The sequence below is a fragment of the Salvia splendens genome, chromosome 2, assembly GCF_004379255.2.
Source record: "Salvia splendens isolate huo1 chromosome 2, SspV2, whole genome shotgun sequence".
Lineage (NCBI taxonomy): Eukaryota > Viridiplantae > Streptophyta > Magnoliopsida > Lamiales > Lamiaceae > Salvia > Salvia splendens.
In genome coordinates, this window is record NC_056033.1 from 39,528,954 (window position 1) to 39,553,712 (window position 24,759).

The 24,759-nt window shown below is 36.8% G+C and overlaps 3 protein-coding genes across 9 annotated transcripts; all 3 read right to left on the bottom strand.

Moving 5' to 3' along the window:
- Positions 1-2,237: 2,237 nt before the first annotated feature.
- On the bottom strand, positions 2,238-4,466 carry LOC121769690. Of its 5 annotated transcripts, none has more exons than XR_006043676.1 (7): positions 4,205-4,466; positions 4,062-4,133; positions 3,899-3,927; positions 3,565-3,663; positions 3,013-3,109; positions 2,683-2,822; positions 2,238-2,589 (listed from the first exon to the last, which is right to left on the bottom strand). XR_006043676.1 is itself a non-coding variant. In XM_042166427.1 (4 exons), the coding sequence occupies exons 2-4, from the start codon at positions 3,099-3,101 to the stop codon at positions 2,486-2,488; spliced, it is 333 nt and encodes a 110-aa protein (XP_042022361.1). In that variant the 5' UTR covers positions 3,102-3,109; positions 3,565-4,044; the 3' UTR covers positions 2,238-2,485. The 5 variants fall into 5 exon arrangements, 1 of the variants encoding a protein (XP_042022361.1); XR_006043675.1 differs by having other exon boundaries at positions 2,683-2,810; positions 3,837-3,927; positions 4,205-4,465; XR_006043674.1 differs by having other exon boundaries at positions 2,683-2,776; positions 3,837-3,927; positions 4,205-4,463.
- A 469-nt stretch (positions 4,467-4,935) lies between these two features.
- On the bottom strand, positions 4,936-9,456 carry LOC121792765 (protein NLP5-like). Its single transcript, XM_042190848.1, has 5 exons — positions 8,857-9,456; positions 7,233-8,158; positions 7,109-7,156; positions 6,181-6,949; positions 4,936-6,098 (listed from the first exon to the last, which is right to left on the bottom strand). Exons 2-5 carry the CDS (start codon positions 8,106-8,108, stop codon positions 5,218-5,220), a joined length of 2,574 nt encoding a protein of 857 aa, XP_042046782.1. The 5' UTR covers positions 8,109-8,158; positions 8,857-9,456; the 3' UTR covers positions 4,936-5,217.
- Positions 9,457-14,960: 5,504 nt separating this feature from the next.
- Positions 14,961-24,673, bottom strand: LOC121792766 (protein FAM91A1-like). Of its 3 annotated transcripts, none has more exons than XM_042190849.1 (12): positions 24,473-24,673; positions 24,234-24,380; positions 23,144-23,261; positions 22,326-22,422; positions 21,405-21,511; positions 20,791-20,913; positions 20,546-20,699; positions 19,529-19,589; positions 19,056-19,438; positions 16,468-18,016; positions 15,392-15,724; positions 14,961-15,252 (listed from the first exon to the last, which is right to left on the bottom strand). In XM_042190849.1, the coding sequence occupies exons 2-11, from the start codon at positions 24,359-24,361 to the stop codon at positions 15,472-15,474; spliced, it is 2,973 nt and encodes a 990-aa protein (XP_042046783.1). In that variant the 5' UTR covers positions 24,362-24,380; positions 24,473-24,673; the 3' UTR covers positions 14,961-15,252; positions 15,392-15,471. The 3 variants fall into 3 exon arrangements, with proteins under 3 accessions (XP_042046783.1, XP_042046784.1, XP_042046785.1); XM_042190850.1 differs by having other exon boundaries at positions 24,234-24,391; XM_042190851.1 differs by lacking the exons at positions 22,326-22,422; positions 23,144-23,261; positions 24,234-24,380; positions 24,473-24,673 and having other exon boundaries at positions 20,791-20,921.
- Between the last annotated feature and the right edge of the window lie 86 nt (positions 24,674-24,759).

Sequence of the window (24,759 nt, forward strand, 5' to 3'; positions counted from 1 at the left end):
AAATCTCAAAACGACGATTTAATGTTTTCTACTTAAAGAAGGTATTTTTGAGGACTGAGGGAGCAGTCATGGCATTTTAGGCTGACCCTGCTGATAGGAACTTGGTTCATGCACGTCAAAAGAGCAAATGGGAGTATTTTAATGTTACGAATATAGAAGGTGCTTTCATAGATGTTTCCTAGCTATAAACATTATCACACGTGCCTATTTTTGTACTTATTTCCTCTGTCTTACTCTAAATGGAGCATTTCTAATTCGACAAGAGATTTTATGTAGTATTGTTTTGTGAGTAAAGTGAAACGAATAAAGTAAGACACGGGGAAAAAGCAGAGAGAGAGATATTTCTATATTTAGAAATGTGTCATTTATACTAAAACATCTCAAGAAGAAAATGTGTTGCTTAGAGTGGGAGGGAGAGAATATATTTTTGGATACTATATATACTCCAAGTCGATGCACTTTAATTTTCCATCTACTTTTTTTGTCTTCATTGCTATTACTCAATATTAATGTAAGTTTTTACATCAATTATTCGAGTACGTACGAATGCAAGAAATCGACTCATCTGAATTCCAACTTGTGCCAACTTTATGCTAGCACTAGCCACATTAGGGCATCCACAACGCGTGTCTCCGTAGTGCCGCGTTCCGTGTCTGCGGAACGAAACCGCGGAGACACGTGTTGTGGATGCCCGTGTCGTCCCCATGTCGTGCCCATGGCGTGCCGCGAGTCGTCGCCGCGAGACGCGCCACGACACGTCTCGCCACGTCGCCTCGGCGACGTGGCGAGCTCCCAGCGCATGTGTGACGCCCACTCGCTGCCCCGCGAGTGGGTTTCGTCACGGTGACGCAATAATTCATTTTTTTTTAAATCGAATTTAATTTTAAAAAAATTATAATTTTTTGCAACGGTAATGTTACCGTTTTTTAATCCGTTTTTAATTTTTTATTAATTTTTTTAAATTTGTTTACTCTATAAATACTCCTATTTCATACTCATTTCACTCACAAACACACATCTATTCCTATCAAATCCTCTCTATTTCCACCCCAATTTTCATCTGAAATTAACTCTGTTTTTCTTCTCCCAAATTTAATCAAACTAATGGATCCTTTTGAACAAATGCGTCAAATAATGGAGCTCAACCGCAAGTAGTCCGCCTCGAAGTGGAGCGCATCCGTCTATACAAGAACGGTTATCTATTCGTGCAAGGACACGCCACTCTAGCGCCCACACCCAACTCCAAGAGGATCTAATTGAGCACATTTGGGCAAACTTTGGGGGATGAAATTATTAAATTGTGTACTTTTATTTTTTAGGAAATGATTAAATTATGTTTTTTTACGAATTTTATGTTGTAAGTTTATTTTATGTAATGAAGTGTGTTTGTTTTAATTGAATTGGGTTGGAAATAAAAATAAAAAATAAAATTGAATGAATAGTAATTTAAGGAACGGTTAAGGAACGGATAAGAAACGGAGGGTTGCAGGTTCCGTTGCTTAGTTAAGGAATGGAGTAAAAAAGTACAGTGAGGCCCGCAAATAGTAGTTTAAGGAACGGTGTGGGAACAACGTAGTGGATGACCTTAGTATACATGCACCTGATGTATGCATAATTTCAATATGTATGTACAGAACGTGAAAGATTAGAATTATTGAGTACAGTGTATTGGGGATGTTCGATTGCTCAAGATTAATTTGTCTCAAAATTAAATTGATCAGGGATTATCTTAAATTAGTTTTGTCACAAAATTAAATTGATCAGGGATTATCTCAAATTAGTTTTGTCACGGGAGAAGGTCATGACTCATAAACCAAAACTAATTATAAGTGATTTTATTCAAAGATTAAGTTATGACTCATATATATAACTAGTACTTCTATTTACTCAATTAAACAATCTTCATATAACTCAAATCTTATCTAACTTATTATACTAGGATTCTATCAAATACGGAGTAATTACATCAAAAATTCTGTTTTCGGACTAGAGAACCATTCGTGGTTCCAACCACGGGAGTCGGAGGGGTGATCGCTGGAGCCGGACATTTTTTTTTCAAGAGTAAAGTGAAAGATTGAGAATTGATGAGAGAATTTAGATGAGAATTGATGAGAGAATTTAGATGAGAATTGTATAGTGTGGTGAGAAATTTTTTGTGTGGAAATGAGGGTATTTATAGATGAAAAATGTGAATTTTGGGGGAAAAAATGAAAAATAAATTAAAAGTGGTGTGAAAACGGTAAAATTTATTGGGAAGTGGAAAAATATTTTTTTTTAATTAAAATTCGGTTTAAAAAAAATGGAAAATGCCAACGGCTAAGCCGTTGGCCAATGGTGTGCTGCCACGTCGCCCTGCTCAGTTACACGGACGTGCTCGATACATCAAGTAGCGCCGTGCCGTCGGCAAGAGCACAGCGGCGGACAGCATGGTGCCGCGCCGTCGGCACGGACGGCGTCCTTCAGCATGAGCACCGTTGGGGATGCTCTAAGAGAGAGCGTGAATTCCATCTAAGTCGGCTTCCTTTTCCTCCCAAGTACAGGAGCTGCTTGAAATCTCGGTCCACCCATCCGCCACTAGGAACAAAGCCACTAGGAACACAAATATTACCAGAAAATGAGAAAATAAACTTTCAGCTATGAAGTGGATTGTGTACAAACTGTTCACAAATTCTGCAGACTCACATTTGGTTTCTTCATTAGTTAAAAGTGTCAAGTATTTGGTGGTCATTGTAAGTGTCAACCTATGAGCCTTAACCAACACGTCCCTGTATCTGGTCTGGAATGCCACAAGAAGGAAAGAGCCAATGGTTCTGTCATGGATTCTGTCATTAAAAGACAAGTATAATGTATGGTATGAAATCGTAATACTGCAGCTATCATGCTTGTACAAAACAAATCAAGAACTTACACAACAGTCAACAGCTACAACAAAACAGACTGCATCTATGATTCTTTATGGTGTACTAGTGACATAATTTAAGCCGTTAAACACAACAGTGCAATGGTATTAACCTGAAATTAGATGTTGCATTACTGATCACAATCTGAAGGGAGAGCAAACTTGATACAGGTATAACTGGTGGAATCATCACAATGGTCATTCACTTTCCTGTACATTTCACAACAATCAACAGCTGCGACAAAACAGACTGCATCTTGATGGTGTACCAGTGACATAATTTAAGCCGTTAAACACAACAGTGCAATGACAGTAACCTGAAGCTAGATACAGGCATCTATCATTGTATTATTGAACACTACAACTTATGGAATTAACACAATGGTCATTCACGAAAAAAGGAATAAGCTGATGTGCTTCACTGGCTCTCTCACTTTGAACTAAAACATCCATAGCTTTATTTAACCTTTGAAACGACACGAACTAAGAATTTTCAGTTCAAGTTACAAAATTCAATTGTAATATATGAGGTATACGCCCAATGCAGATAACAGTATCGGAGAATAGTTCTCTTTTAATTTCTACTGTGCCACAAAGAAATGGTTAGTATATACAGGTGAAAATGAGAATTTTTAGACACTACAGAAACCTTTGGAAGGACTTACAATATTGCAATCTTACACCCCAACTCATAAAAATATGAAGACCGGCTTCTTAAATCCACATGGGCAGCATCAGCTGCTATCTCTTCTCTTGTTTTAGATCTAGCAATGAACAAATCATGAAACAAGAACTGAGCTAGATGTTCACAAAATCACTTCAAATTGGCACAATATAATAAGTTTCATAGCCCTAGGTTTCAAACCAAAGCATTATAATTGATTTTACATCTCAATAAATTAGGGCTAATTAGAATGAGAATCATGAGATATATTACTCTCTATCAAAACAAGGAGGAACCCTTATAAATATAAGCTGTCTCAAATACAATTGACGAACCAGCCAGAACGGCTCGAACCAGCTTCCACCTGCGGAGTTAGACAAAACAGCACAATTTGAAGAAAAAGTCAGAACAATTTGAAGAACAACTCAGCACATTTTCTACAAATCTAGGCTAATTGAATACTGCTGTACATTCTACCAGAATCACCAGCCACAATACCTTATCCGCATCGTCGCTTGAATCAAAGAGCCCAACCCCATTTGCAGCATGTTGGAACACGGTTGGGACGAGCTAGTGAAAATAAAACACAATTGAAACAGCAAATTTCCACTTCAAAATATGCAGGACAATAATTCACACACCTCTTCTTCAGATAATATGTCATCGATGTCATAATAATTGGCCATGGTATCTGTGCTATTGAGCACGCGAAATCCACCTTTGGAAGCTGATTAACACACCGATCTGTATCTGCAAGAAGCTAGAAATGTAATCACAACGGTTTAGACTATGTTGCTTCAATAATCGATCTAAACAACGATAAATTAGCAAACTCAAGCAGCTGAATTTGGTATTATGAATTTTCAATTTTCCCTCCAAGTTAGCGGGAAAAGAGTATTTTTGCCTTTTTAATAATAAAATCAAAGTTTTACTTTATTTAGGGTAAAGTCGACAAAATATATTTTTTTTTGTTGCTTAAACTAAACTACTAATACTAGCTCCTCCGCGTACTAAAATCAGTTATTTTTCGCTTTTGGTTCCCCTACCAAAATTAAATTATAGTAACTCGTATCGTCCACTACCAAAACTACTATGACAAGTTCTTGTGAAATCTCTTCATCGGCAAATAATTCTTAGTGCAAAAACACAAAGTCAGGAGGTTGATTTAGTGATAGGAAAAAGAACAGATCTGCATTGTTCCAAATAAATTGGCTTGTTCAAAAAGGCCTTATTCTTTAGAAGATCTATTTCATGTCTAGTATTCCAAAATTAAAAAAAAATACACTAGGGATGTAGAAAATCAAGTTATAAAACAGAGGGAACTATAGAATAGAGAGTTCTAATAATGTACATTCATTCTCGTCAAGAAATGTTTAATCACAATGAAATTTATCACATTTCTAAAGGAGAATACAAGTTTTACAGTAATTTCCATGAAAAAAGGAAGTCTCCATTCTTGCTTACAGACGTCAAATTTCACAGAATACTTATCAAAGTTCAAGATTTGGAGAAGACAAATGAACATCTTATTCTATATAGTTTCCACTCGAGCCCTTAAACGAGTATTTAACGAGCTCGAGCTAGAACAATGCGAATTGTTCTATAACTTTCTCTACAGAACTCCGATTCCAAACTGCTCAAACTCCAGAAGCAACTACAAACTTCCACCACCTCTAATGCTCAAAGACCTACTAAGCTGAGACTGCGAATCGTGAAGGAAGGCGAGCCTGATCGTCTGGCTTCGCGTTGCGTTGCACACGTCGACACACTCCTCCAGATCAGCGTCGCACGTGAGCAGCACCCACTCTGCGTCGTCGTCAAGATATTTGAGGTGGTAGCCACCGGCATTGTCCACCCCGAACCGCCTAGAGATCTCGTGCAGCAAGTCATGGTATCTCCAGTTGCTCTGCATCCGGAATCTGATGGTGTCCTCTCCATACGTGACTTTGATCCTCGGCCTGTCCCTCTCCCGTGCTCTCTCCTCCAGTGCGCCTCCTGGCCTGATAGGCCAGGAGAACGACACGTGGCTGTGGGACCTCGGGAGGGGCTGCTTGGCTCCATCACTCCACAAGTGTAGATTTGCATCACTCCAAGTCCTCTTGAGCATCTTGTTGTTGGCTGCTTCGTCTTTCCCAGACGCGTTGTCCTGGCCTCCGGCGCTCAAGGGGTTCGAATTCTGCTGCGCCCCGCTGGAGCAGCACTGGCTCGTGCCCGAGCTCTGGCTGCCCGACGAGGAAGGGGATAGAGATGCAGCGGGCGGGGGTGCCAACACGCTGCTATCCGGCTGTGGCTCGGAGGGGTTGGGACTGATACTGTCGTCACCCGACGTTCTTGAGGCGTTCGGGGATGCCAAATCGAGGAAGTTGGAGTAGAACGATCCGATCTGCAGACTCTGTTGGCATCCCCGAACGCCCTCAACAGAGTCAATCACTCGTTGGATCTTCAGCAACGAGTGACCGACCTTCTTGATCTTACGAGAGGGCCAACGCTGTATCCCGTTTTGCCTGCATATCCTCTTCAACGTAGTAGGACACACTGAAATTCCGATTAACACGAAAGACGTTACATAACACATCAATGGTATCATTGGTCTTAAAGGAAGGAAAAAAGTGCTCACCACTAAGATTTCTTGCAGCATCTTTGAGACTTCCGGCAAAGTGTTGCCTAAGAACCTCGAGTGTGATGGTTTTCTCGGCCTTGATCCGTCTCTTCTCGGCCGTTTTGCCCGTGTCACAAGATGCAGGAGTGTTTGCAACGAACACCATGCCTCCGGGCGGGCTTAACCTAGTCTCAGGGGACTTTGGTAACGTCGTTTCTCGTGGTAAGATTGCAGCTTCCTCCTTCAACTCCTTGTCAGTGACGACGCGTAAAGTCTGGCAAACGTTCTGGATTATGGTAGACAGAGAAGTAAGCATCCTCTTATGGTCGTCCGGGCTGTTGCAGTTTGTCGGGAGGAAGAACTCCAGGACGAAGTCGGCCGAGCCAGTGCAGGTGCTCCTCAAACGTATGGCAACCGCAGCTTTCAGTCCAAACATCCTTGCGTGGTGCGATAGAGGGTAATCCGCCTTGCTACACACGGACACATCAGGTGAGAAGCAAGGCTCGTTCGTCTGGAATGCTGTCCCGACTATACCTTGGCCTTTCAACAAGTGGTACTCATAGCAGGCCTCGTGGAACCCCTTGATCCTAGGATCACCTATGAAGCAAGCAGATTCCACTGGCGCAACGCAGTTTTTGGTGTTTTCGTCCGAGATCCAGCACCCTTGGTTGCCCTGCACAATGCAGGGCACCCACGTCTGCGCCAATGGCAGCCCGTGAGTCTCACACGCGGATCTCAAAACCTCGAGAATCTCAGGCAATGCAGCTTGGTACGATAGATCAGATGCCTGCAAATTGTATTGGCAGATGAAACAAAGATAAGTATAACAATATCCCACACCGGTATAAAAAGAGAACTGAAAGTCTAATGGGCTACATCAGAGAACTGAGCCCTACAGATTTCTATCAAAAATATCGAGAGATCGTTCGAATGCAGAGATAATTACCTGAACTTTCTGAGTGTTTGAAAGCTCAGGACTCCTCAGATCCACAGCCTACATTCAAGAAAATGAATTTTAAGATAAAAACACTCGAAAAGCCAAAGATATGAAGGTGTAAACTTGCAAAGACCTCAAGAGCTTTGCAGACGCTTTCGAGCTCTGGCCGGTATTGGATCTTCTGTTTGGTCAAGATCACTTCAATCACGCCCAAACAATCGCAGCTTCCTTGTTCAAGTATCGGGACAGCAAGAGTGCCTCGGACATCATACTGCTGCGCGTGGCCAAGTCTGGGATACTCCTCCCATGAGAAGAAACGGACATCAGGAGTCCACTCGGGAGCCTTGTTCCTGTACACCCGGCCAGGCAGCCCTGCGACGTCCTTGGAATGTTCATCCGCAGGGAAGAGGAAATTCACAGAGATCTCTCTGTATTGAGCCAGCTTCGGGCAGTTGAGGTCGAGGGTGAAAGGCTGGTTGTTGGTGGTGAGGACGCGTTTGCCTCCTCTGGTAACCGGTACCCACACTTGGATAAGAACATCCTTATTCCCAGACAGACTCTTCATGAAGCCAACTGCCTGGATCAATCTCTCCATCACGGACAATGAAGCTCGTGGCCCGATCCACCACCTCTTGCTCTGCTCGGAGCCTTCCACAACAGAGGAAACCCCGGGGTTGGGAATGATGTCAACGTAGGGCTGTGATTTCCGGGTGGCTCGGGATTGGCTGATGGATAGATTCTCAGGGAAGGATGATCTCTTCCTCTCATCCTGGACTACCTTAGATGGGGGTTCACCATTGCTGAAGTCGAGTGCTGGCCATGAGAAGCCCGGATCAAAGGGGGAAACCGGGGTTGTGCAGTCGAAATGTGGGAATTCGGAAGATCCATTTGCCTCCAACCAACACCCATCCAACAAGAGCTCATCCATGTAATCAAAGTCCATCAAGGAATCAGGTGCACTGCTGAGAATGTTACTCATTGGAAGAACACCTTCCTCCATTGCTAACATCACCCGATTTCTTCGATACGCCTCAAACAAGCAAGATTCTTGCTTTTCAACTGTAGAATCAATCAACACAGACCAATCCAAACTCAATCAAGATTCTTGCTTTCAAAATGTTGAATCAATTAAACCAGACCAATCAAAACTCAATCAAGATTCTTGTTTTCAAAATGTTGAATCAATTAAACCAGACCAATCAAAACTCAATCACTAACAATTTCTATGAACAATATGAGAAACTCCAATTGCAAAACTCAATCAAGCAAGACTATTGATTTCTGTTGTAGAAGCAATCAAACCAGTTGCTACGAAATAGGAGAAACTCCAGTAGCAAAATGGTTGAAAAGTAACAACAGTAAATTGTCCTAATGAATTATATCAAGTTAGACTGGGAAAAGTTATTGCTCAACAACCCCATATTGATAATTCAATGATAACTATTCAAACATGTAGTTATTATTGAGGATGTCAAACATCACAACACACAAAGTAATAACTCTCAAAAGATCTTTTCAATAGGCAAAAAAGATCAAGATTCTTGCTTTATTAATCAGAGCAGAAAGGCAGAAAAAAACAAAGCTTTAGTATGGATAAATCTGGGAAAATAACAACTAAATCAACACCACCAACTAAAACTTGAACCTACATGTCAAACCTTTTCTGGGGAAAAAGGTTAAAGACATGAACTTTTAGGTTGGGTTTTGAAGCTTCATGGATGAAAAGCTACATAACTTCAAAAAACATGAAACTTTACCCTTGGTGAAGCTTTGTCGATTTGCAGAAATTTGGTTGTTGAATCAATCCCAAGAGAGCCTCTTGATGATTGGTATTGATGAGAGAATCTGATTTGACTCCTCAAAAATTCCTTTCAAAGGCTTTAGGAACTTTTGGAATTGAGAGGAGGAAAAGGCTAAGTTGTATGAATCTGAGGGATGAGATCTATATTATGTGGTACAAACTTGAGAATGAGATCCCCCCTCTCTCCTCCTCTCTCTCTCACACATACTTGTGATTATCTGTCAAGATTCTTGTTAGTTGTTACCAAGCAATGGGCCTGCCCTCTTGGGATTCCCATTCCATAGTCAACTGTAACAAACAAGAAAAACTTAAGATTTACCACCAACACTACACACAAAGTGAATCTTGCATAGTTACACTCATGAACAAGAATGAGTTGAGTGATAAAACAAGAAAAAGGTTTGTCAAATCCAATGAATCTTCACTGGAAAAAGATCAAATTTTTACCCTCTATCAAACAAGGAAAACAAAAACAATAAAAGCCCTTCTTTATAAACATTAAAAATGATAGTTTTTCAAGAACACCAACTTGCGAATCTTTGCCATTAGATTATTAGAATTAGAATTAGAATTAGAATTAGAATTAGAATTTTAAAGAAAATTATGGGGGTTAATGATGTTGTTGAAACCAATCAATCCCACCAAATTCTTGGTGCGTGTGGTGCTGTAATCCATTTCTTCTTCTAAGAAGGAAAAAAGATTCAATTTTGATTAAGGGGGTGAATGTGAAAACCACGATCGGTGGAGAGATGCGTGAGGGATTTTTTATGAAGAAATCAATTTTTTGATTAAATTAGTTTGTCGCATTATGTGATGGAAGGAAGTTGCCAAGAGTGGCCACTTTGCTTTCTTGATTAAACAACAAAAAAGTAAATAGATGTAATAATCATCATTAGTATTATGAATTTTTTTATTTAAGGATGCTGACGCAAATGTGATCAAGTTGCTATTTTTGTATTATTGGTCAAACGTAGATTTAATTTTCCCAAAATCTCCATGTTCTTCAAATTTACGCCACTCGAATTTGTTTATAAAAGTATTGTTGATTATGGTTATTTTACTTTTAAGTAATAATTTATGTCACCACAGCTCTGTTTGCTTTATTATGTCAGCAAACAATATTAGATCTTGTTCCATAAATTACTACTACTACTACTAATTTAGTGCGTACGATCCTCAATTCCTTTTTTCTCAACTAAGAAAAATAGATGCTGGATTATTATATGAGATTTAATTATTATTCTTACAATAGTGTAAAATCATTCTTTTTCTGTTTCTTACGAAATTAGTCATTAATATTTTAATGATATGTTCCGAAATTTAGTCTAATGTGTTGATTAAAATCAATTGAAGCATTCTTCAACTAAATTAGTTTATAGCAAAACATTTACGAAAAATCGTTTATAAATCAGACACTATGTTATGTAGCAACAAAATTAATTTATATTAATTATCATTGCAATTAATTAGTATATACTCCCTTAAGTCTGCTGGGGTCTAATTTTGCATGGCGAAGTGAAGAAAGAGAGCATGTAATACACTGTCCCAAATAAGTTTATATGTAATCATTTCCTTTTTCATTTATCTTCAACTCTCAGAAACCATTACCTTTGTAACACATCTTCTTAATTCTTATGCCAAAATGAAATATATCACTTGAGGTTGGGAAAGAGACTATATATCTGGATTGAAATGATAGCCCCCTAAATATTGTCCATTGGAAGGGAAATTTTTAATTTAATTCAATTGTCGCTTGTTTATTTTTGGGTTAGTTTGCGGGGTATATATTACAAGTGTGATAGTTATGCCTTTTTTTCCATTTTAAGCAATTAACATTCTGATTAATTGGTAGAATATCTAAAATGTATAATTCATTATTTGATACACAATGTATTAAATTATTAGAAAAAGATCACTTTATATCCTAACTAGCTAGCTCGTCGAAAAACACGGTGAAATTACAACTACAATCTTAATTATCGATGTGATTAAAATTTATTTAGTTGATCGAATAATAAGTTAATACTATATGATATAATTATGTTTTATACGTATTACAAATCCCATCTAAGAGGTGGTATTCAAAAAAATTGTAGTACTCCATAAAATAATGTGGGTCTTAGTTTTATAAATTTAGGACCTCGTGTTTTTAACCAAATAAGATAAATAACAGTTGGCATGTTGTGAAGACCACAATTAATAGTTAAATATTCGTTAATAATTAGAGGTAAATTGGAGTTTAATGTCCTCAGTTAGAATCTATTAATATTCATTTAAAATATAATCAGATAGGGATGCACGTACATTCAAACACATAAATTATGTGTAGCAAAATATTAAAATATCATAAATATAGTAACCATTATACATCGATATTATCCATACCAAATATCCTAAGCTCTGGTTGTTGTTCAAAATGGACAAGGTACAACTTACAACTAACCCAATTATTCTCATCATACAATCATATGTTAGTTCAAAATGCTTTTTAGAATAAATGAATCAACAATCTTATCGACTATGTTTATGATTATCCTTAACTAAATGTTCACACTAAACATGATAACCATTAGCCAATTTAATAAAAAAAAATCTCTGCAAGTCCAAAACGCGTATTATTTTCATTATTCAAAACGATTATTTGTTATAATCAATTAGTGTTTTAATTAATAAACGTCATTAGAAGTTTAAACACGACTCTAATACAAGTGGAGCATTGCTGCACGTCGTTTTAGAAATTGTGAATCTCAATGTATGTTTAGATAATCAAGTTTAGATTAATTTGAGTTTATTTGAGAATGAATTAGATCATAATTACCCGATACAATTTATGTAAAATGAGAAAAGGAAAAAGCCAAAAGAGTCATACGATAAGATCAATTATAAGTCCGAACTCCAAAGTTAAGTAAGGAGTTTTATTTACAAAGTCAAATAACATTCATAAAACTCAATTTTATCTAATCTATCATATTAAATCACTACTTTCATAGATTTTGCTTGCTTGATTATTTCGTTGATTATTTCATAGTATTTACTCAATTTAGTTTAGCACACTAAAGAATTGAAGACATAATTATTCGCTATGTCTAGCGCCAAAGTTCATCGGTGATCCGTCGATAATTGAGTGCAAATAATTATTATTTGTTCATCGATAAATCCGTTGGCAATTTCTGTAATTTCCTTTTATTTTTTATATTGAGGTGTCCATGTACATGTATTTTCAGCAATGGATATCTTTAGAAATAGAACTCGTAATGCTTCACTAACAAATTCACTTATCCACAAAAAAGTCATCTCTAAAACGAATTTGGAATAAAAATATGTACATCTACTAATAAAGACTTATTGCGGAATAAATAAAAAGATTTTGTTCTAGTGAATATTAAATAAATTATTGATATACACATTTTCCAATCCCTTATCTACCTTTTCAATTTATTGCACTCATTTAATAAAATAGTTACTCAATTTATTTTTCACTTTAGAATTGAATTAGAGTGCCGTGAGATTCGAGTATTCTCCACTAAGCAAGAATCAAGATTCCAATTTTATAACTAGTGATAATCCTAAAAGTTGTCATATAAAAATTTCTGTCAAATATGAACAATGGTTTTTTGCAGAAAACTTTGAAATTGAGGGGTAACTATAGGATTGTATGGGAGGAATTGTTGACCTAAAATTTATCTTTCAAAGATTCTATTTTTTATTATAATTAAATGCAAAAGATTGTACAACTACATATCCAACCATGTAAAGCCACATCAACCAATAAACATAGGCGATAAGGAATCTTGGCTTTCGTCACATGCATCTGAATCTTCAAAGTATCTCCAGATTCAGATTCAGATTCAGATTCAGAAAATTTGCATAGTTGATTTGTTTTCTTTATAACTTTGTTAATGACCAAAATCATAATTGCTGATGTGTGACGATTTTATAGTTATTGAATGTTCAAGTGTGATATAGAAAAGAAAAAAAGTACTTAGCGTGACACTTATTCTTTGTTTATAGTATCTCTTAATTGTGTAAAAGGACAATAGTTATGCTAATTATTGGTTAGACGGAGCAACTGTGTTTCTTAGAGTATAATAGAAAAACATAGAGTATAATAGAGATAGGATCATCACCAAGCCGATGTGGGGCAAGATATTAGAATTTTAACACGTCCCCTCACGTGCGGAATGACATATCGGACTTCCATCACGTGGGTAGGCAAGAGAAGAGATAGCAAGATATTAGAATTTTAACACGCCCCCTCACGTGTGGACCGGAATGACACATCGGACTTCCATCACGTGGGTAGGCAAGAGAAGAGATAAAGAAAATAAACTTCATCATCGACTTGGGTCCGCTCTGATACCATAATAGAAATGGGCCACTCACCCCTTAAAAGACCTCATAAGGGGGAGGGTTATCCACACTTATATAGAAGAGATAGGATCATCACCAAGCCGATGTGGGACAATATATTAGAATTTTAACAGAGTACTCCATATTATACCACATGTAGTCTAATTTGAAGCCAAAATCTTTCACTAAGTTAAAAGAGGGTTATGGTACCTCAACTTTACCCCTTGAATTAGACCTCATCAGATCCAAGCCCCTTGGCCTAGCGGTAAAGGGTGCTGGATACCGCGTCCATCCTGAAGGTCTCGAGTTCGAACCCTGGGTGGCGTAATTTGTCTTTCCTCCTTGTTATAGGAGTTGATTTGTAATTTCCTCCTTCATATATATGATATAAATATATGAAGTTAATTTGAAAAAAAAAAAAAAAAATTAGACCTCATCAGCACCTCTTTATCACTAAAATTAATTTTAGCATAATAAACTTTTATATGCAAAAGATATTATATGCGTGGGAGACATTCAAATAAAATCTCATTTTAATAAAAAAAATAAAGAAATATTTTTAGTTGTTCGATCCATAAAACTCTTACATCGAAATCACATTAAATGAATAAAGGTGAGTCTCTAAAATCTTTTTCTAAACCTATTTATATAGGATATATCTTTGTCAACTAAATTAAAGTGAGCAACAATGAACTTTTATACGCAAAAAGGTTAATCCGGGAGTATTAGTATATAGCACTACTACTATAAGTGAAAGCTCATTTAATTTCAGAAAATAATTTTAGAAAAACAATTACACATCTTTATTTCCTGGGGCAACAGCCAACAGTGCTATTGGTGTATGCAGAAAATTTTTACAGACCTTTATTCTATAAGAGCTCTTACGCAAATATTCACACAAAATTAAAATAGCAATAATTAAATGAATTTATCAAAATTAAATCAGAAGCTAAAGTCGGCTTCAATCAAAGATTATTTATAAAGTTCACTCATAGTTTAAAGACCATTTATGAAGTCTTAAATAAACGCTCGTTATGCTTCAAATGACACGAAGGGAGTATTTGGGTTTCTATTTTTCAACTTTCAATTACAATTACGATATTTATATAAAAATATTACTGTATTTATTTGTAAATATCCAATATTTAAGGTGATTAAAAAGTTCATCACGAAGCATATGGCAGCATATTTAAAATATGACAGTCTATTATCGAACTGATCAAATTCCAACAAATTCTATAACTAAAGAATAGTTAGAGTTGCACAAATCTCTATAAGTTGCACATTACCTATCCTATATACATAGAAAATCTCAATGACATAAAAAAAATGAAAATATCACAAATTGACGAAATTGGATTTTAGCGACTTTTTATTTCAAGTTGTCACGCTTTCGTAAATGGGCCAGCTCTAGTTAACAAAAAGACTAATCCAAACCATCGAATTTCCTCAAAATATCACATTCTATCAGTAGTATTCATATTAAAATTTATACTTAAATCTTTTGTTATAATATAATTTCACGTCTTTTTCTTTCTGACCATTAAGTTTGGCTGATTATGCAAAATGTCACAGGTCACTGTTTGATTCATTTTCTACTAACTGTTCGTTAGTGAAAAATAAACGGAGCATAGAGCAAACTAGTAATTTTTTGAGAAATAAATATAGTTATAATCGAAAAATTGGCAGGATCAAATTCCGACATATTAATTGGAGAAGAAACGTCTTACCGGCTAAACTGTATTGCATCGTCTACTTGCCTGTCAGTGAATACTTTACATCCCAAAGACTAGTAGCAACAAAATGTGTACAAACAGAAAATTTTTTTTGCCAAAAGACTTGAAACATTTTTACACTCGAGAACAAATGAATCATAATCAGATGGGTAAACGCCTCAAATATATATGTATATTGTCGATGAAAAGAATACTCGGCAGGAACAACCACCGCCCACTGGTAACCACAAGTACGCAACCATCACCACCAGGCCGAAACGCAGAAGCTGGACCGGAAAAAAGAGCAGGAAAATCAGAAATGAAATACCTATAAATATATGTCGAAACTTGCTGAGAGATGTGGAATTCCCTAAGATAGTAAGACTCGCAACAATTGCATTGTAAAGAAGAGAATTTGGTGTTTACCTCAACAACCGTGATACACACCCAGATTATAGGATGTAAGAACTCAAGGAGATCTGAACTGAAGTATGAGAAATTGAATTCTAAACTTTTTGTTTGACTGCCAAAGATGAAGATGCGGCCGATGCCTCAGCTATTAAGAAAACTGGTTGACGAGCTTGAAGGCAAGCACCAATCTCAAAAGGACGCAACTCAGTCCCATCAAATAGAAGGTTCACACCCGGAAGAGTTACTTCTTTGCTATCAGCATCCTCTGATTCACCTTTCCCAGTGTTAGTGACGGGTTCTTCCAAGGGCCTCACGCCAGCCTCATAAATTGGGCTTAGACAGTATGATCTACAATATAATGAAATTTGAATTAGTGAAGTAATAACATATTAACATATGAATAGGTCTTCCTGTTCACAAGCTTCCTGTTCACAAGCCTAAATAACCTATCAATTCAAAGGAAAACAAAAAAGTAGATTATCCCTGAATTTAGAATATATTTTGGATCCTTTGGTGGCCTATCGCACACCCAAACACTGAATTAGTATAAAGGATTTGTTAAAGCCACCCTTTTCATAAAGTTGGAGTAGAATTCTAATATGATATCAGAGCATGCCTAAGTTCGATGAGGATATTATTGCTCACGTTGTAGTTGCAGATGAGTCATACCTAGAAATAGAATTCACAAATCAGAAAGAATACAGAAAATAGTGTGTTAGCTAGCTTTAACTGGATCACTTTTTCAATCAAGGGTTACCCTTCGAGTTAGATCAGAACTAGAGACCTGAAGAAGATCAAAAACAAGTTTACTAACTACAAAGCTCACATTACGGCTGAGCTCTAGTACTTATTTGCCACAAAACCAGAATAATCACCCAAACAGGCGAAGAAGTCCTACGTGATGAGGTCTGTCATGGGACCTTTCTACAAGTTCTGAAAATACTATAGATGATCAGAAACCAAATAGAGAAGATAGAGAGAAGAAAAATAAATGTCAATTAAAGTTTGATTAGACCTGATATAGGAATACTTCTAAAAAACCACAAAAGCATTAGTCCTGACTAGCCAGGGCATAGCCAACGAAGACGCACCTTAGAATGTTACCATCAAAACTCAAAACTTCGGTCCCAGAACGCTGCCTGCTAGCAATTTTTAGCCTTTGGTTCTCACTTAAGGCTCCTGAAATAGGAGAAGAAGGATCCGCAACTGGGTTCCATCTTCCACTAGCATAGTTCATTAATGGTCGAGATGATTCCCTTCCCTTAATGTGCTCTTTCTGGTAAAGAAGTCTTGCAGTAGGGCCTGTTGCTTGGTACTCAGCACAAACATAAAGCAACCTGCCTCTTAGGTCCTGCATTGCTTCATGATGCTCACCCAACAAATCTGTTTGAAGTAACTGCGAAGAAACCACTCGCTTACATATATTGTTGCATAATTTGGGGCTAAAAAGTGGGATACCGAATTCTGCACCCAGTACAACCCATTCATACTTGTCTTTATCAACTGAACATGTTTCTGAGTATCTCTCATTAAATAGCCTGAGGAGGCGAATATAACCTATTGTCCACAAATTTATCTTTTTTGAGATATCATGCAACAATATGTTTAACTTTGAACATTCCTCCCCACTTAGCCCCAGCTCCTCTCCAATACAAGCAATTGAACCATCACTGTTTTTCAAGGGCAATGGAACATCTAGTGTTACAACATCTCCTCGATCATCAAGATCATTCTTACTTAAAGGTTGAACCAACACAGCAGAGTATTTAAGAAGAGAATTCAAACAGTGTAAGAGTATGCGTCCTTTCACTAAATTCCCTTCGAATTTTCCACCCAGACCTCCAACTGTAGATCCATCCCATGACCATATAAGGGCTTTCTCGCAACCAGCTAATGGTGCAGGAAGTAATCTTAGACTCTGCCCCTTCATCAGAACAACGGAAAGAGGTCCACTGGAGAGAGCAGTATAGAGAACCAACTTCATCCAGGGTGTCATAGAAGAATGTGTTGGAGGACCAAAATGAATAGGGCCCTTCGATCCTGGCAAGACAGAAGAATGAGGAAGTGGAATCATGGACATGATAATGTCATAGTCACGATGAAATAGACGATTCAATGTAGCTGGGGCCAGAGAAGCCAAGCTTTCACAGCGAAGTATATCTACTCGGTATTTCCTTCTTTTCTTTAACTCTTTTATGGCAGTAAAACTTTCAACAGAATTGGAAATTTCATCAAACTTGGAACTAATACTTCGATTAGACTCCTCTGCAGAACTGGTTTCTTTAGATAAAGTAGTAGATAAATTATCATCATTACTAAATCCAATGAGAAGCTCAGCAGAACTATTATTGAACTCTGTTTTATTCACACCATAATTTTGAGAGCTGTCACCCTGACAAGCATCAGTCGCCAAAGATGCGGTGTCCTCCTTGTTCATTCTCTGTTTTCCATCAGTAACAATCCCACCTGATGTTAGGCATTCAAGAATACACCTGAGGCTGAAAGCATGATTAGCAAACTCCTGTAACTCTCCTTCAAATTTAGCACCCTCCAGAGTCATAAGATCATTGCAAAGGTCAGCCATGCTTGTGTGACCTAGTTTTCCAGCTTCATAAAGTGTCACGGCATGAGATTTCAGACCTATAATAAATAGAAATGTAAAGTCAGCTACAAATTAAAGCGATAATAAGGTAGATGACCATATTAGATGCAGGATGAGTTGCCTTTAAACAAGCAGAAGTGCAGTACAAGGTGCAAAACAGAACCCTCAAAAGGCAAGAGAAATGAAAGAAGCAACGAACAAGAGAGGACAATTTTAAGTCCATGTCCTGTCATTATAGCTAGTTCAGCAGCCTGAAAGAAATAAATATGATATGCCAATTCTGTTTCCCATCAATCACCAACCATGCATTTTGGAAGGTAACAGTAATACAACTACATTCATAGTCACATGACTCACATCTATTTAATTCCAAAATTATCCTCTTTGTTGGAGTTCACCAAAATAAGGATGTTGCTTGTAATATGTTATATTATGCCTATGAGACGTAGCTTTGCGAGAATTTTATTTCGAGATATGGCCTCTGAAACCTAACCAACCAAGAGAGTTTGCGTAGAGAGGTTTATAATAAACCTAGCTGATCATAGCATTTAAATACAGGAGTTATTGTGTAAGGGACTTAGCTGATCTCGACGATAACTAACCTGTTATGATACCAATACACTGAGAATAAAATGTGCTCTATCCTGATGTTCATCCACCAAAAAGCTGTATACAACATAGAAATTTCCCCCAATGTGTTTATTGTCTCTATTTTTCCTTGTCTAATTTTTCTTTCCAGCCATTGCCACGAATAGTCAGCTTTTGGATACTTGATCCCCCAAAACATGAGACGAATGGTAAGAAATTTTAGTGGAAAAACTTGAGAAAGCTCATCAAGATCAAGTACAAGGACCTAATCCATCTTGGACTCTCCCAAGAAGTGTAAAACCCCAACAGAGAGCCCTACTCTCAACTGCGATTACAAGCACAATGTTGTTTTGAAATGACACGTATTCAAGATTCTGTATAAAGTTACATTATGATGAAATTTCTATGTTTAGTAAAATGTGACACCAGACATGGCAGATTCACTGAAAAACATATGTATTTGGAGAATGGTTAGAAATAGAGATAGACCTGGAGAAACAGATCCCATCATAAGATATGATGTTATATTAGCATCGACAACAAAAGCTACACGAGAACAGTCAGCAGCAGGTCTAGAATTTTCTGTCCATAATACATCTCCTGGTTGAGGACCGCTGCCATCACCAAGTAAATTTTCAGAGCCCATATTACCATGAGAACCTCCTTCTTCATCACTGAGAATACTTCTAGGAGATCCAGACAAATAAGAGTCCTGAAGAATGGAGGCGGGGTCAATAAGTTTCACTGCCCATCCCAGTCGACAAGCAAAAGATGCAGCAGCCTGTAGCTGAGTGATATCAGCTTGCAGAGTCAATGCCAATTCAGCAACAGTTGAATTTTCGCTTGACACCACAAACACAGCATATAGCAACCTGCTTACACCACCAGCATTATTTATATGTGAAATCATTTACACTTGAAAGCTTCAATCCATAAAGGCATAGAAGATCGATAATTCTTACTCTTCAATCGGATCTTCATATGACTGCTCCCTGTTTGAAACAAATCCTTCAAGCCTTGAAACTGTAAGAAACATAAATAAGAAAAAAAGAAAATAATTAACTCTCTAAGTTTATATGTTTTACATATAAGCACAGGATCACATACACTATTTTGCAAATTGATCACCCTTGTTTTATCTAGCATTTCTGCTGCCTTGTTGATGTCATCTATTTACATTCCTTCTCAATATAACAAAAACAATAACTTTCCAATATTTCACACGCTGAGTTTGACAGCAATTCTGTCACTTGTACCAACTACAATCACCTAGTTCAATGAGAGGTCTACATCTACTTATCTTCTAATGTCATTATGTTACTCTGCGATGCCTTACTGCTATTTTTATAAGATAATCCTTCTCAAGTGAAACGTTGAAATTTTTGGTGTGTGATAGGTTTCAAGGATATAAGGTCGTCCAAACAGTTTAAGAAATTGAAGGCATTTCCTCAAAATAAGTTTGGATCAGCAGAACAGGACAATTGTGATGATACAAACAAGTAACTTTTTATTATCTCGCCCATCTCATTTTTCTCAAGGTTCAACATAATTCCACCATAAGTGCTACTATGTAGTCTTTTTAAAACCAAATGTGACAGAGAACTAGCAAATCATCAGTAGCACGCTGCTGAAACTAAAGATTACCATGTAAACATTAAGCAAATACTTTTCTTTTAAGGGTCAGGTACAAGTTTGGACATATAAATCCAAAATCAATTCTCAATTTTTTTGTATATATACTTTCACCAAACAATGTTGATGAAATTGATGACAATGTTTTATGCGATTTCATTTGAAAGAAACAGCTAAGTGTGGAAGATTAGAGAATAGAGAGATCAAATCAATAGGTTTACGTCAGTACTAAAATGATAGTGGACAACTACACATTCTTTCTCCATAACTCTTCGTAATTTCTGTGAGAGGAATATTCAAATTTCATTTCATCTAAAAAGTTACTAACTAGATACTCAAAATAGTACCTTTGAATCGGTCATCAGGATAAACAAGAACATCAAAGTACACGAGCCCACGGCGATATAGACCCTTAATAATTTCAGGGTCAAAAAGGATAAAAGAATTGGCTTCCTCCTTACAGATTTTATCAATTGTTTCCGTTTCTTCTTCAGATAGTTTCTATACAAGAGGTGGAGCAAAGAGTTAGTGTCAGTTGGACTTTTACCTGAAATATGCATTTGGGAGTCAATTTAATTAAAAGGCAATTAACCTTGAATTCTTCCAAAGTAAAGTTCACAAGAGAAACTCCCCACCATGGCTCAATCACAAAGTCCACAGGTTCTGTGGGCAAGAGTTCTTTTGCTATTGACTTGTTCAGCTTCCACATAATTTTCTGAAAGGCTCCAACAAAATTAAACTCTAGTTAGATGGACAGATAATCATTTTATATGGTACTCCATGAGGAACATCAAATATTGCTGCAAGTGGAAGTTTTAAAAGTGCCAAGGGTGGGTTTTAACTATGAGGGTGGTAGTGCTTGGCATACCAATTCCATCAATCACCCGTCAGAATCATGAACATAATTCACTTCAGCATTGTGGGATTTTGGCAAGGGCCGGTTTTATACAAAGAGTGAGCACAAAGAAATTTAATTTTCAGTACCTTATGAAGTTGAAAAAAGAAAACATTACCTAACTAATGGTTTCAAAAAATAAAATTACAGATACCGTCTAAATGCCTCACTTGCTTAATTTATCCATGGTACTATCTATTTCAAATAAGTTTCATGACAATGAAACAATAAGAATTCTAATGAACTGTATTTGAAAGCATTGTTATCATTAACATGATGCACGGACAGGATATGCTGTCACTAAATCCTACCTTAGATCTACACTTGTTCATGATGTCAATGAATTCATTTCTTCCAATCCCTGTGATCCGCAAGGCATCTGCTGCGCTAAAATTGGGGATGCTGTCATAGGGTTGTTCTGCAAACATTTGTAGATGAGTTATAAATACCACAAAACCGAATCAGCTGATATAATCATATAGATTGATAGAAGTGATCAAGTGAAATAAAGTTTGAGTAAATTATGGCCCCTACATTCTTCAAAGGACAATAATTTTGATTAATGTATATGTATCGTAACCGACAATCTTATTCAATTCTATCAACCATCCTTTAGAAATTATAAGACTAGCCCAGAATTTATTATGTTGCTTATGTTTCTTCCCACTAGTATTCAAACAGGTTTTGCATCTGAAAGTCCACATTACTGCCAGCAGTATCTCAGGCTTGCTTCACTGTATTCAATTTTCACCTCTTTGCTCTCTTGAGTTGGCTTTAACTGGAGCTTCCATTAACTCTATTAAAATCATTACTATGACGCTGTTAACTTTGCTCAGTATCATTACTAATGAAGCATTTGCAATGTGCAATGCATCTATAATAAATAATTTTGCAAAGTGTAATTGGTGTATGTATTAGTGAGTTTCATTATGCACTGATAAAAGGACAACATCATTATGCACTGATAACATCAGTAAAGGACAACAATGAAATCTGATATCACTAGTATTAACATCATCCATAGAAACAAACTGAAGATTGCAGGGTCAAAGAATTAGTGAATCAAGAGTATAAGAGGGCAAACTGACTCCTTCAGGCTTTAGGTACTAAAAGTGGGGACCTAGCTAATTTGCTGCTATATATGTAATTTCAAGCAACGAGTGTGTCATACTAGCAAGTGTAATTCCAACAAAGAAGAAAAGCAAATAGTACATCAAGGAAATTGTTTGTACCATTTTTCATCACTTCAAATAAGATGTCACAGTAATATTTGAAAGGAGAAACCCTCATAACACGGCAAATGTACTCCGCAAGATGGTAGGGAAACAGCTGCAAAAACAATCACCAAGTTACTTGTAAGTTTAATTATCTTTAGTATTTTACAGGAAGGGGATAAGAGGTAGGAAAACAGAGTTAACAATCTATAAAAAAAATAAGTACATGAGCGAGGAATTTCAAACAGATCAAAATGATACTAAAGTATTGAAATGAAAAAGTGATGAATGTGTAGTGAGAATAAGTGTTACATTTAAAACAGATGGGACACCACACCTCCTTTAAAGTAAGACTAGAGGAATGAAAACCTATTGGATTCAATAATTGGAATTTATATTTGTTTCATATCCTAGCCCAACAGTGGCACAAAGATATCGTCAAGTAATTAACAGGAGGCATCCAAACTTTTGTCCTGGACTACAGTAGTAAAATAAACATGAGACGGCCTGAGTTTATAAAAACAATCTTTCTCTCTTCCAAAATCCAAGTTTTGTTTCACTAGAGAATGACATTCCCCCTTCTAAGGATATCTGTAGGCTGTAGCATATATCTTGTTACTAGTACATACTAAGTTGTACTGTTTGATTACGCTCCTTACTCCATTTATGTTCACAATTCGGTGGCTTCATTGCTCGACAGCATAACCAATAGCTTACATTTTTCAGCATCAAGCACAGTTCAAACTGAAAATTAGTTATGGTAACTAATTTACCATGAAATCTAAAAACTATAGCACAATGAATGAATGGAGACAGAGGTTTTTCATGAAACACACCGCTAGGTTTCGCCGTAGATAACGCATCATTTCCTCATAGTATTCACCTTCTTTGCACACTTTGCGAGCAAAACAAGTGTTCCAGAGAAGTCTTTTCTTGATGCAGTGATCAACTATCCTGCATGACAAAATGGACCAAATGATATATGATAACTTTCCAGCAAACTCTTTACAGAAGAGGTTCACAATACTACAGTATAAGCAAAAGCAATAAGTTAATATAGATGTCATGCATCAATTAAATTATTCTTTTGACACTTGATTATCACTGAGCTATATTAAGTAATCTTGCATTTCTGAATCTAAAATCTCAATCTTGGCACAAGAAATCAGAAGAACAAACACTCCTGAACATTCTAACGCCCAACTACTGTTCTATTAACCTCCCTAAAAGTGCACGCATATCTATGTCTCACATTCTATAAGATTAAAGGAAAAAGGGAGTGAAACTTCCATCATACAGAAGGATGAGATCAAGATCGTTAGGTACAACAAAAGAAGAAGCTGTCCATTATGAATATGTGATATTTAGAAGTTAGTCTTGTTTATTGTTTATTTATTTCTAGTTTAGAACTATAAATATAAGTCGAAGGGTTCTGAAACAATAATACTCAAGAATCAAAATTTATAATGTTATTTTCATTTTCCAGCAGAATCATCTTTAGAATTTGTGAAATGAGATCTAAAATTAATAGTAATCTAAAAGTACATCCAACCAATGAGTGAAATTAAACAGCCTTTGATTCAGAGTGCATATCAGATGAAAGCCAGGCCTCTTTTGCACAAGTTCAATATGTTGTATTTCAGAATCATGCCAAAAACCAAATAACAAAGTATATGAACTTGTCGGCCAGTTCTAAATCGGATAGAACACAGAAAACTGCACATGGAACAAAAAATTCAAGCGGGAAACAGGTGGAATGCGGATATGAGTTGGTCGAACAGCATCAACAGATTTCTAGTTTTTAACTGATACACACAAAATCTAAACTGGTCAACATAACTCGACTGCACCAGCAAAGCAAAATTGTCGCCGAAAGAAAATTACCAACTAACGAGGGGGAAAAGGAAGCACATAAGAAAATCGAACCTGCGATGCCATTCTTCCTTGGAATTCAAGGTGGATTGAAGGCGCTTCGGCAGGCTCTCCCAGGGGCATTGTTCTGTAATTGCTTTTATTATCAACTGTTCCTCTACTGTCGCCGGCTGACGCTGCATTGTATGGTCACCAAAATCTCTGCGAAATTACTGAAGTCAACTACTGATTCAGATATTTTACACCAAAATCAAAATGAAAATGAATCGCAAATGACGGGGAACTGTGCGGACCTGTGAACTGAAGTCGATGAATCAGAGGCGAGAAGCGGGATCGAGCTAGGGATTGAAATCTGGCAATGAATGTAGAAGAATTGGGGCGAAGGAGAGGCAAGCAACGACTGATTTTGAGCTGCTGCGACTGCGACGAGGATCAAAATACAGTCATCAAACTCAGATTTGCTGTTGCGCGTATCTTTCTTTTTTCATTTTTCTTTTTTTGAATAAACAATATTCATTTCCTTTAAAATAATAGTCCATTCCTCACAAAAAATATTGACAATTTTTTGGACATGAATTAA

Excerpts from the sequence above, each read along its gene's own strand:
- LOC121769690 (XM_042166427.1), bottom strand. The coding sequence starts at position 3,101 with ATGACCATTGTGATGATTCCACCAGTTATACCTGTATCAAGTTTGCTC. Across the intron at positions 2,823-3,012 it reads AATGCAACATCTAATTTCAG|AATCCATGACAGAACCATTG; the intron begins GTTAATACCATT and ends TTTTAATGACAG. Across the intron at positions 2,590-2,682 it reads AACTAATGAAGAAACCAAAT|TGGCTTTGTTCCTAGTGGCG; the intron begins GTGAGTCTGCAG and ends TTGTGTTCCTAG.
- LOC121792766 (XM_042190849.1), bottom strand. The coding sequence starts at position 24,361 with ATGCAGCGTCAGCCGGCGACAGTAGAGGAACAGTTGATAATAAAAGCA. Across the intron at positions 21,512-22,325 it reads ATTTGAAGTGATGAAAAATG|AACAACCCTATGACAGCATC; the intron begins GTACAAACAATT and ends AAATGTTTGCAG. Across the intron at positions 19,439-19,528 it reads TATGAAGATCCGATTGAAGA|GTTGCTATATGCTGTGTTTG; the intron begins GTAAGAATTATC and ends TGGTGTAAGCAG.
- LOC121792765 (XM_042190848.1), bottom strand. The coding sequence starts at position 8,108 with ATGTTAGCAATGGAGGAAGGTGTTCTTCCAATGAGTAACATTCTCAGC. Across the intron at positions 6,950-7,108 it reads CAAACACTCAGAAAGTTCAG|GCATCTGATCTATCGTACCA; the intron begins GTAATTATCTCT and ends TACAATTTGCAG. Across the intron at positions 6,099-6,180 it reads TGCTGCAAGAAATCTTAGTG|TGTGTCCTACTACGTTGAAG; the intron begins GTGAGCACTTTT and ends TCGGAATTTCAG.